At 44.1% G+C, this 13,297-nt stretch overlaps 1 protein-coding gene across 2 annotated transcripts in view; it reads right to left on the bottom strand.

Annotated features, from left to right (window-relative positions):
• The window catches only part of LOC144769598 (sodium- and chloride-dependent GABA transporter 2-like), a 762,140-nt gene that overhangs the window by 44,043 nt on the left and 704,800 nt on the right, over positions 1-13,297 (bottom strand). For both annotated transcript variants that reach the window (XR_013598730.1, XM_078653757.1), the window contains exon 11: positions 3,616-3,753. Coding sequence is in view for 1 of the 2 variants with exons in the window: in XM_078653757.1 (XP_078509883.1) it covers positions 3,616-3,753 (138 nt within the window). In the remaining variant the exon portion in view is untranslated. The remainder of the gene's footprint in view (positions 1-3,615; positions 3,754-13,297) is intronic.

Raw genomic sequence — 13,297 nt, 5'->3', positions numbered from 1 at the left:
GAAGACCAGTGCAAGAGCGATAGAGGAAGGGAAATGATGGATTGATGGCAAAAAATGTGTTCCAGCAAGATGGATGGAAACAGTATTTCAGCATTGCAGGAAACAGTATGCTGCAGCCAATAGAAATGGAGGAAAACTAAGTGGCAAGCATAGGAACCAATGAAAAGCAAGGAAAGGAACAAGGCTGGATGGGAGTCCCATTTAAGATATATATTAAATACAATAGATTTCAAAAGCACAGCGCAATTGCTGGGTAGGCGAAACCTAAAAAGTATGTCACTTTCAAAAAACCACAAATATCTAAACTTTCTTTACTCCAGCGTCTACTCTTCTTAAACAAAGTCCCTAATAAATGAAGTGCATCTGCCATCACGCAGACAATTTTTAAATGTATAATTGTTTTTGTTAATATATGTACCCCTACAACAGGCTCTACTATAAGCACCACTTCCCAAAACACTGACCACATCTACTAGCCAAGCAGTACCCATGGGGTAGCTGGACAGGATACATCAGGGATGGGGCAGACCTACTGCAATGTGATCTCTGTACAGTAGAAGTCAAGGAAAGGGCATTAGTAGTGTGACATAGTGTTGATCATTGGGAGACCCCTGTCCATCTTATCCTCTTATCCTCATGATGGTGGCCACCAGAACGTGGATGTTCTCTCATTCCTAATCACTGCATCTGGGACCAAGGTTTTTTTTCTTTTTGATGATACTCCTTCCTTTTCACCACAAACCACTTGTATTTCTGCTCCCTGCTTCTGCTACATTTAAGTGCTCAGACACTTCATGCTGGAAAGCAGTAAAATCATTGTTCAGTTGGTCTTTAATTCATGTCTGGACTAGGGAAATTCACCTTATCTGTTCCTTCGCCATTATCATATGGTTAGCGTACAGGTTGTGTAAAATGCTGCGGCTGAGTGTGTCATGGGGAGTCCTTGGCAGGCAGGTTACACTGGTTTCCGACTAAGGCAGACCCAATGTTTAAACCACTCTGCATCTGCCATTGTGTTTTATCAGACAAACGTCTAGCTTTCTTTATGGTTGTTTTTTTCCTTTTAGGATCAATCAATTACAAACTAGAGATAACATCAAAGGATCATTCCCAAAATTTCTGTGCTGAAGTAGAGGATTGTAGCTTCAAGACTTCATTCATATAAGATCAGAAGGGGCCAAGCGTGGAACCTGTGGAATCCGGCCCTATTTAAATAGTATAGGAAACATACTGACTCCACTCAGGGTAAGCGGCGGAACTTTAGGGGCAACAGAAGTAGTAGTAGTACGTAATACTCTTACAGGCACCAACATTCCTCTTTATTTCAGCATTTCACTTGTGATTAGCTCGTTCACAGGGCTTTGCATCTACACACTTTGGGTACAATTACAATGCTGTCGGAAAAGGCTCCGACCGTCAGGCAGAGCCTTTCCTACAGAATCGTAATATGCAGGTCAGATTGCTATCTGCCCACTCATTATAATAGAGGCGGTCAGAAAGGAATCTAACCGAACATTCCGACTGGCTTCCGACAGGCTCAGAGAATCCATCTGCCAGTCGGAATACCATCAGTAATTCCAAGGGCGGCTCTGTCCACAGAGGGATTACGATATCGGATTTTGACAGCCTTTGTGTGTCAGCCTTTCTGACACTAAAAAGGTTGTCGGAACTCGACTTTCGGGGTCCACAGCCGGGACCTCATGGGTACGCGGCCTCCAGTTGGAACTCCCCTGTTGATTCCTACACCCTGTGGTGCCGCCCACGGGTTGAAGGGATGAACTGCACCTCCTATTTTAAAATGGGAGCATGTATTCTGACCAGAATACATGCTCCCTTTGTATAGGCATGTGACTGAACAGTGTTCGGTCGCATCCTAATTAGTCATTTGGGACCGCAGAACGAGTGTCGGACAGTCCCTTGACTGAGACGATGTCGAGCAGAGGAAACTCAGCCCAACATCGTAATGAGGCCCTTTATTGTTTGCTCCGTTGTTGGTTCCCACTTCCCTCACTACTTATTGCGCTCTACACAGCTTTGCTATTCCCAGTACTAGCACATTCTAACAGTCCCTTTCTTGCTACCTTTCTTTATCCCCTCCGATGCACCCGTCGGCTAACGGCCGTCACAAGCACTACCTCCGCCCACTCAATAAAACCACTGCGGCGGAATCGCCGCCGTGGTTAAGTGGGTATTTTTGCTTTGGATTTCTTTGTAAGACTGGAGGCTTCTGTTAGGCATACTCTTTTGTAGCCACCTCAGACAGTGGCACCTTTAAAGAACTATTCCAAACAAGGACAATCCAGCACTGGAACATAAACAATCCATAAATGTTACTGTAATAGAACACTCTTCCTCTTTTAAATGCTGCTTTTTGATCAGATAAGTACAATAACTATATATTACATAATCTATACGAGGGCTGTACTGTGGAGTGAGTGGGAGGTTTTGAGGAAAGAATGTGTGCAAGAAGAGCTTCTAATGTATAGGAGCTGGTGTTTGTTTAATGGCACGGGAACTGTACAGGTCATGAATATCAAATAGGGTCAGTCAGACACAGCAGCTACCAGTCCTGTCTTGAATTGTAGGATTCTTGACACTGACTTTGGTATTTTTGGTCTCAGGGATAATAAAGTCTGCTTCAAGAACAGAAAGTAAACAGTCTCTTTCTGTACTTTGCATTTCTTGCTCTTCCTCTAGCCCATGACACTTAGAAGGTTGTTGAGGGGATTAAACGGGACCACGGGCCACATTGTGATGTGATAAGTGTCATACAAAGAATGGTGTTACTTCTGCTCCCTTCACGTTTTGATGACTTGTTATTTTATGTTATGTTACGTTATGTAGATCTATACAGCACACTGTCATCTCTCATAGTATCCCGGTGCTGAGTAGGTATGAGGCTAGCCAAACTTAGGGCCTAGTGGGACTACTAGAAAAGCCAGGTCTTTAGCTTCTTGCTGAATTCAAAAAGCGGGGAGGGGGCTCTTAAGTGCAGGGACGGGTTGTTGCATTCTTTACGGGCGATGTAGGAGAAGATTTCACCGCTTGATCTGGTTTTATGTATGCATGGGGTGCGTGCGAGTAGGAGTCCGCTATTTCTAACTTGCTTAACTCAATTTAGATAACATGATTTATATAAATATGACTCCCTTGCTATTAGAAAGGTATTAGCCTGATAAGGTGGATAAAGTGCCTACAATATCATATAAATTACTCTGTCTCACACTCTCTCTTCCACTTTACTCTGAACAAAATTCCCACAGGCAGTTACATACTTTTTGAGACTACCTTTAATGCTGTTCTTCAATATTACTTGATTACCTTCAATCAATTATGTCTATAATACAGTTCAGGCACGAAGGCAATGTCTGCCTTAATTTGCATGAGGACGCACCCCCACTGCAGATAAGGGGACACCCTCTTAGGATTATGCTGGTGCTACATTCGCACCAGAGCAAGATATATTATACGGTGAAGCGTAAGCACCCACAGCTCCTTCTGTAATATTAAAGTGCCATGGAGCAAAGAAGGTGGGCACACATGCCCACTGCGCCCCTCCGGTACATTGTGTGATAGAATCTTAGATCATCCTTACACATCCCTCCACCATCTTACCTCAGTGAGCATGACAAGGCCAATTAGGTATGAGAAGATGGAGATAAACAGGATAAGTAGTTCCCTGCGATGCTTCTGTCGAAAGATGTTAGGATACATGTCGATCATGGCAGTAACCAGTCCCTCCACACCGGCAAACTGGGAAGAGAAGTTCAGTTCAGTTGTTAAAACATGCCTTCAATGTTTAGCAGTCATTGTGGTGTGCTTGAGGAGTGTTTAAGTAAGCTTGTAAATCCCCACTGAGACTTTACTGAGCCCAGTGCTTAATGTGTAGAAATATAAAATAAGAAAAAGGTGCAGTGTCTCAGTTTTTATGAGAAGCCCACTGCCAGAGCAGCAGAATACCAAGGCTGGCTACTCTTAATTCCACCTCACACCTCCTTCTTCCACCTCCTTACACATTCTGTTGCTTCATCTCACTCGCCAAGGTTCTTTTTCATCCATGCTTTCTCTATTTGGGTCTGTTTTCCTATCTTTCTCTTTCTTCTTTCTCCTTTTTCTGCCTTTCTATCAATTGCTCTGAGTCTAGTTCCAGTCTCCAGAAATGAGTGTGTGTGTTCATCAACAAAACTCAACAACATAAATTAAGCATTGCCAGTGCCTAATTTGTAAAATATGAAGTGCATGTGCTCACATTTTTTAGGAGGCCACACCCACTTTGCCGGCTCCACCCACTTATGCCAGAGGCTCCACCCACTGCCTTTATCGGTTCCACCCACTGCTTTTATCGGTTCCACCCACATTCACAAGCCTCAACACACCATAGCCACCTCCTCACATCTTGAGTTCCGCAAGAAGCTGAAGACCTGGCTCTTCAGATAAGCACCTCGGGGACCTCATACCTTCCCTAGTGCCTGGATACCCTCATGGTGATTCATTTTTCTACAACTCAATATTACTTAACATAATGTACCATATAGGAAGCCGATGACAACAACCTAAAAGTAAACTTAAATTGGAGAATGTTTGTAAATCTCAAAATGCAGCATAAGGAACGGTCATTTAAGGACTTTTAGGTAGCTTTGCAAATTAAAGATATCAAACAATCAATCAGGTGTTTGTTAAGCATGACTACTCACCTGTAAGGGTCTCAAGGTGCTAGGGGGGGTTAGCAGGCTCCAGTCCATCAAGGGGGGTCTGTCGAAGAGCCAGGTTTTGTGGTTTCTTGCGAAGATGGGGAGCGATGTTGTCTATCTGAGGTGTAGTGGCAGGGCATTCCAGGCTCGGGCCGCGAGGAAGGAGAAGGAGCTGCCTCCTGATCTGCTCTTTCTGGAGTGGGAGAGCACAGCGTAGGAGAGGTGGGCAGATTGTAGGGTCCTCTGGGGTCTGTGGAATTTGAGTCAGCTGTTCAGGTATGCTGGTCCGGTGCTGTGGAGGGCCTTGTGGGCGTGGGTGAGCATCTTGAGGGTGACTCTAGCTGCGATGGGGATCCAGTGGAGTGTGCGCAGATGCTGGGAGATGTGGCAGTGTCTTGTCAGGTCAAGGACTAGTCTTGGGGCAGCGTTCTGGATGTTCTGTAGCTTGCGGTGAGGTTTTTGTTTATTCCGGCGTAGAGTCTGTTGCCGTAGCTGAGTCTGCTGGTGATCAGGGCGTGAGTGACGGTCTTTCTGTGTTCGAGGGGTATCCATTTGAAGGTCTTACGTAGGAGGCAGATGGTATGGAAGCAGGAGGACAAGACGGAGTTGATATGGTGGTCCATTTTGAGCTCGGAGTCCAGGATGATTCCCAGGTTGCGTGCGTTGTCCGTGGGAGTGGGCGGGCTTCCGAGGACGGGGGGCCACCAGGTGTTGTTCCATGTATCGGGGTTTGGGCCCATGATGAGTACTTCTGTTTTGTTGGTGTTTAGTTGTAGGCAGCTGTTTTTCATCCATTTGGTGACGGCTTCCATGCCTTTGCGAAAATGTGTCTGGCAGTATTTGGTTCGTTGGATAGGGAGAGGGCGAGTTGGGTGTCGTGTGCGTATGACACAATGTTGAGTCTGTAGGTTCTGACGATGGGGGCGAGCGGAGCCATGTAGACATCGAAGAGTGTAGGGCTGGGGGAGGTTCCCTGGGGACTCCGCAGGTGGTAGGTGTAGGGTCGGAGAGGAAAGGGGGGAGTCTGACCCACTGCGTTCTGCCGGAGAGGAAGGAGCAGATCCAGTTGAGGGCCTTGTCTTGGGTCCGCTGAGAGGTCGAGGAGGATGATGTGCTTGTACTTTCCTGTTTAAAAGAAAGGAAGGAAGGGGTGGAGGAAGGAATACATTAAAGAAGGAAGCAACAAATGCAGGCAGGAAGGGGAGTACTGGAGTTATTATATATATTAGCAATGAATGAAGGAAGGAGGGAATAAGAACAAAATGTGAAAGGAGGAAAATAAGGAATAGAGGGAGAAAGTGAATGTGTGATGGATGAAAAGAAAGAAGAAAGGAAAGGAGCAAGATAAGCATAAGGAATGGTTGAAAAATGAAGAAATTAACGAAGAGGTGAAGGAAGGAGCAGGGAAAAAAAGTAAGGAAAGAATGGAGGAAGAAGGATTAAATGCACCCAGGGAGGAGGTATGGGGAATGAATGAGGGTGTAAGGAAACAAGAATGGAAGAGGGTGTAAGGAAGCAAGAATGGAATGAGGGTGTAAGGAAGCAAGAAGCAAGAGTGAAAGGGAGGCATGGTTGGAGGTGCTGAGGAAGAGGAAAAGGGAAAAGAAAAAGATGGGACAAAGGAAAGAAAGGAGGTCAGGGGGATGAATATGAGTATGAAAGGTACTGGGTCAAAGAGAGAGAGAGAGAATAACGACATTGTAATATTGCATAGAAATTGAAAAACAAAAGATGGAAATACATTTGTGTCCTTAACATACCATGTATGTTTGTAAAGCACATATTCAATACAGGGGGGCTTAGCACTGAATTTAAAATGTTGTTATCCAGCTCACTGGCACACATTTTATCAACCTCAGATATATGAAAGACTGAGTTGCCGCACCAAGATTTAAATTGATGACGCTGAGAACAAACACAGATTCCTGGAGTTGATATGAAGAAATGAGCAAGAAGGAAAAACATAAAAGGGAGAATGACGAAGGAGGAGAGGTCTGAAGGTAAAGATATCATAACAGATATAGCCACAACAAAAATGAACTGAGCTTTCTTGTGTCCTTGCATTCTCCATTTCACAGTGCATTAACTCCAGCCGCTTTCCACATCTTCAGCGTGAAAGTGCTCAATTTGCATCTATCATGTGATCCACCCCTTTGTAGCTCAATCAGCTTGACAGCACCCTACTGTTCCCCTGCTGATTACCCAAATACTTCTACCTGCCCATTCAGGTCCATCAAGGAAAATACAAGGCCCATAAATCACTACATCTACCCCTCTACGAACCTACCTACACCTACTAACTAACCCCTGGCTTCTAACTGCACATTCCAGAACTTTTGTATTAAAAAATACCATGCCCATCAAATCCTATGGCCCACCCTTCCAACACCTTGCTAATAGTTACGATGTCCACATTTTTTGTTATACAACATAACATGTTTTTCAATTTAGATGTTCTACATAGCACTGATCATTTGTTTTTTTTATACACGCAATGATTATCTGCAATGACAGTCTGTTAGTCCATAACTCTGAAACATGAATTACCACTTGTGGACGTGATGTTACCAAATCACCTTACATGTGACTTCATGTTGTTTATTCTGCTTAAACTTTCCTGGGTGCAAACGATCGACGAGGCAGCTATAATTACACTATACAAACATTCCAGTTTTGTTGATATCATACATGCGTGTTACAGGGGCAAAGCACACAAGCCGAAGCTCCACGCAAGAGTCAAATTAGTTGCAAGCAACGTAGATTAAAGGAGTTAGAATGGTGTGCATTCAATCATCTTTGTTTGGATAAACATAGACTAAAGGCATAGAAATAAGCTTTCAACATTTGTAAACCACGAAAAAAACATTTTAGGCAACGACCAAAAAAAACTGACTTGAACTAATGAGTGCAGAGCAGAAAGTGCACACCCTAGTTAGAGGTGAACCATGAGCACTTCAAATGCACCATTACGGACAGCTCCTGTTGGACTTTTTAATAATGTAAAACGTTTATTGGCAGTCCTGCACACTTCCAGCCTGCCATGCTGCCCCCAGCACAGCCGAAAGCCCACCCTCAGCCACTTTCCAATGGCTGAAAACAAACCAATGTTCTGTGAACATCAGGCGTGACGTGACATCACTAACGTGATGATGACGCCCCTTCAATATGCCTGGACCAGGGTGGGACTTCCGAGGACATACCAGGCAGCCACAAAAGGAGAGCAGGAATTCATTTTTAATAATTACCGGGCCAGGACTCAGAGAAAAATGGTATAGACCCGGCCTGTTAAAATAGGTGCCGGTGCTGAGCACCGTAAAGCACAGGCATGAATTTAGCACTGTGACTACTGTTTTTTGCCTACCACACCACCTCAAACAGAAACCAACCACATGCAGCTCACCATTGGTCCTGCTCCAATATGAAAAGCCTGGTCAAAACTGTCAGGCCAGATCCCCTCTAAGCCAGAAAAGAAACAATCCAGACTAATTTCAGCTTATTTGGGCCTCTTTAGGGGGAGTTGCACTTGGATCTGTTAACACTTTGTGCATGAAACCCACCCACTATACAGGCTCATCAGACAAGTCAAGTTTGATTCCAGTGGCACAGTGAGCACAGGACCCACGATGGGCATACTCATTGCATTTAGGGTGTCAACTGCAACAGTAACTAAGTGATGGATGCAACACTTGAATTAATCTCAGCCACTGGCAATCGCTCGGGCTGCATCCCAATCTATTGTTTTTCGCACACCATACCACCCCTGATTGGAACCCGCCATTTGCAATTTAGTCTTGACCGGCTCCAATGGGATCTGTTCCACCCAAACTGATAAGCCAGATCCTCTCTGAACTGGAATACAAGCAAACTAGGACCGGTTTCACCGTTATCATTGCTCCTCAGCCCGGTATAGCTTTATTCCAAAGGCACAGTAAGTACGAGACCCATGCCCGGGCATACCTGTCACTCTTAGGGCATCAACTGCAACAACAACAAGGTGATGGATGCAATGCTTGAATTGAATCTCAGCCTCTGGCAATTGCTCAAGCCGCATCCCAATCCATCATTTTTCACTGATCATGCCACCTCAGTTTGGATCCAGCTATATGCAAATCACTCTTGACTTGCTCCAATGGGACCAGTCCAACCTGAAGTGCTAAGCCGGGACCTCTCTGAACTGGAATACAAGGAACCTAGGACTGCTTTTGCCCTGATAAAGGCTCATCAGCCAGATGCAGTTTGATTCCAGTGGCACAGTGAGTACAGGACCTATGTCTTGGCAAACCCACTGCACTTGGAGTGTCAACTGCAACAAGGTGATGGATGAAATGCTTGAATTATTCTCATCCACTGGCAACCCGTCGGGTTGCATCCCATTCCATCATTTTTTGCTCACCTTGCCACATCAGTTTGGACCCAGCCATATCCATATGAGCCTTGACCCTGCCCCAATGCAATGCCCAAAACAATGCCTAGTAGCAATGAGAACAATTCATACTTTTCATTACGGCGAGGATCTTGCATTCATTGCTAAAGCATTTATGGAAGCTATATCTGCTCTTGGGGAACAACTGCAATATTCACACCCATTCCAGTTGTAATTGAATGACATAGTAGAACAAGCTAATAGCATGTTTAAAACAAGCCTTGACAGCTAAGGTATTGGATACGGGATTGATCAAGCTACTTAGCCTTTATGGAGATCAGAGTGTATTAAATAATTTTCCTAGAGGCTTATTAGGTGGTCACACCCCATACAAGTTACTCTTCTGTATACAAATACATGTGCCTGATATTGATCTCCCTGGAAAGGTGACTGTGTTGAAAACCACTCATGCTCTTTTCTACTTCAATCTGCTGAATACTGTTCAAGAAACTAGATCTAAATTATCTAATGTTTATAACTCTGGCTCTGCCACTAAAGAAAATAAAGTTGCTAATGCTGCTGATGGGTGGCTGGTTCAGGCAAGAATACCTGACAAGCAATTATTTGCACCATCTTAATGACCACGTTTTTAGTTCTTGGGGGAAAAGGCACTCGGATAGTAATCATGCTGCGGTTACTAGTGTGAAAAAGAATAAAAAGGTGTTGATCACTCAAATAAAAAATATTATCTAGCCGATTCCGTTCAGCAGACCTTCATTGACACTTAAGTGCCTCCAGAGTAGATTATCAAATCTTCTCCCTTCTCTGGAGGAACTAACCCAAGAGGAGAACAGACATGGTGATATCCTAGCCCCATTCCAGACAATGATAACCCTGCTGTATCTCCAGCCTGGCCTAGTAAAAAATTCAACAAGCTACTCTGATGCTGCAATATCAACAATTGCAACCTCTGCAAAGATGATTTATTATGAGCCACCAACAGAACTAACATCAACTGAGGGTGCCACTGCAAGAAACTGGGTGAAATGAAAATGACTCTGATACCAATTTTGAAATAAGTGAAATATCCATCCCTTCTTCAGTGAATCAATCTGTGACAGATCCCATTATTTTAACTTTGGTCTCGTATCTGGATTGCTACTGGAGATATATGCTTTGTAATGTGGATTGTAATGTTGATCATAAGTTTACTTTTAGTACATGGAAACTATGTTCCTGATAACACAGTGCCATTTCCTGTGGTTCGGGAATTGCACCCAAATCCTTCTTCTCACGGAGCACGGCCAGAATATACTGCTGTGAATATCACTGCATATCCTGTGCTGAATTGTGTTGTTTAGGAAAAGGTTCCTTATCAAAACAATGGGTCTGCACAAATTATTCAAAATCATTACGTCTTAAAAATATTCATTGATCACTTTATTACTCCGGGCACTTTTGTAAATAAATGCCGTCAAACATTTGATGATGGACTTAGGTTCCCATGCCTCCTTAGACAGTGATGGTCCTTCCCTGTCAAAAAATAGTCCTAGAAGGTTCCAGAAAAGATTTCCTTATTTTAATAGTAGGTACACATCTGACCTGTCAGCAATTTTTATTGACAAGAACACAAAATGTTTAGAACAACCATGATTACTGATCACAGATGTATTTATTATAACCAATTTTTTGATTAATGTGTAATCCAACCTTGCATCCTTAGCATGGTTGCCCCTTAATGTTTTGCCTCAACCTTCTGATTGCTGACTTTGTTTTGTCCGGTTTTAGGACTCTGCTCACTTTACAACTGCTAACCAGTGCTTAAGTGCTTGTGCTCTCTCCTTAAAACCTGGTCAGATTGTCTTATACACACTTGGCATAGCTACTTTATTTGTAAGTCCCTATTAAGGGCCTGTACATTAAATGCTACCAGTGGATCTGTAGTACTGACTGTGCCATCCACTTGAGTTCCTTCTTTAAACGTACCTCAGGCCTGTCATTGTGAAGTTTTAAACTGACATTTTGACCAGGAAATATAAACTTTTTGTCAGGCCCGAACCTTCTTTTTTCATATATAAAAGTCATAACTAGGTGGACCCTGGACAGCCCATGAAAAAGCAGGGCGCAATGTATTTCCAATGCAGGACATGCCATTTTAAGTTTGACATGGTCTAGTAGTGAAAAAACTTTTACATTTATTTTTTCGTACTGCAAGGCCTTCCTCTCTCATAGGATAACACTGGAGTTACCATATTACATTAAATAAGTGTTAATTTTCAAATGGGAGCAGAAAAACAGCTCATGTTTGGTGTCTTTGGAATTGTAATGAAAAATAACTCTCACAGAAAAGTTGGATTTGAAATTACAAAAAAATTCCACTTTTAGAAAGTTGGCATTTTCCTGACTTTGCCATTTGTTGCTGGCAGCCTGTCTCTGGGTCACAGGACTGGGTGTAATTGACAGATGGGCTTTGTGGATTCCTCCTAGACCGACACATGAAATCGAGAGCTTAGGTGTGCCTGAGATGACCAATCTCCGAAAGGATAGAAGGGGGTCTTCCATCCACACAAAGGACTGCATAGCCCATGTAGATAGTCTGGAGCCAGGGCCAGGAAGGCAGTTCACCTGCTCACTTCAAAGGCAAGTTTCTAGAAGTTTCACACACTACAACAGTAGAACTGGATATATATACTAGATCTCTGACACTATCACTTAAATACCTTTCTGGATCTGTAGACACTTATCCAGAAAGAAAGACTGCTCTGCTTCTGAATGGACTGCCACTCTGCTGAACTGCTGCTCTGAAGGAACTGCTGCCCTCCTGTGCTGACTTCCTGCTCTCTTGCCTGGATGAAGAGGAGGACTGGGTCTGCATCTCTTGAACCCAGGACTTCAGAGTGACTCTAAGGGCTAGTTAGCTGGCCTCTTGGTCGGAAGCTGCAGGGACACAGCAGGCTTCCAACCACCCTCGAAACTGCACCTGGACTCTACTATCTGTGAGTATACCCTGCCAAGTGGTGCCGCCCCAATCATGGGCCTCTGATAGTGGGCCTAAAGTGGACCCAGTGGTACAGACGCATCTTCTCTGCTGTGTGGCACAACCCCGAGCATTCCCAGTGCTGGGTGGATTGGACCTGCCACAAAGACACCTTCACACTCCTCATCATCTCCGTATCTGACGCTGGATGAAGCATCCTCAACACTGACCCTCACATCCCTCATCGACAGCAGCCTCGATTGATGATGCCAGACTATGCATGGCAGCCTCACAGTGCCTCAGAACTGACACATCACATCATCTACTTGATGCAACCTCGATGCCATACTTCACTTTGCAAGACCCTGTCGGCGTGATCCTCAATGACACAGTACCTCTCATTGCAGGTGTGCTGCATCATTACACAGAACCTTGCAATACTTCACAAACAATGATTTGGGGTACTCTGTTTATAAGGCCTAACCAAGTCTCTGCAGCTGGCCTGTGCTCCATTGTGATCAACCTAAACGTGTGACTTTTTCCCAGTCTGGCACAACCCGACATTCACAGTTGGCGCTTTGTGCTTTTTAGCACAATTTTTACTGGAATCTTTAAAACTGCATACCTCCGGTTATACTAATTGGATTTGTTTGTTTTGGCATACTTCACTTTGCAAGACCCTGTCGACGTGATCCTCAATGACACAGTACCTCTCATTGCAGGTGTGCTGCATCATTACACAGAACCTTGCAACACTTCACAAACCAGGATTTGGGGTACTCTGTTTATCAATCCTAACCAAGTCTCTGCAGCTGGCCTGTGCTCCATTGTGATCAGCCTAAACGTGTGACTTTGTCCCAGTCTGGCACAACCCGACATTCTCAGTTGGCGCTTTGTGCTTTTTAGCACAATTCTTACTGGAATCTTTCAAACTGCACACCTCCGGTTATACTAATTGGATTTGTTTGTTTTGGTCGTGTTTTATTTATTGAAAATGACTTTATTTGTCTAATGTGGTTTACGACCATCTTTGTATGGGGTTTTCACTTTATTACTGATTGAATTGTTGCACAAATACTTTAGACATTGCCTCTGAATAAAGCCTGACTGCTTAGTGCCAAGCTGCCAGGTGGTTGAGCACAGGTTCATTTAGGGTTGGCTTGTGCCCCACCCTGACAAGAATGGTGGTTGTTGCTTGACCAGGGCTCACAGCCTAGTCAACCAGTAACCAAAAGGGGCAGAAAAGTGGAGGAGGTTATTTCGAAG

Source organism: Lissotriton helveticus, chromosome 1_1 (genome assembly GCF_964261635.1).
Source record: "Lissotriton helveticus chromosome 1_1, aLisHel1.1, whole genome shotgun sequence".
NCBI classification, from domain to species: Eukaryota; Metazoa; Chordata; class Amphibia; order Caudata; family Salamandridae; genus Lissotriton; species Lissotriton helveticus.
This window is presented reverse-complemented; position numbering and strand designations above follow the sequence as displayed.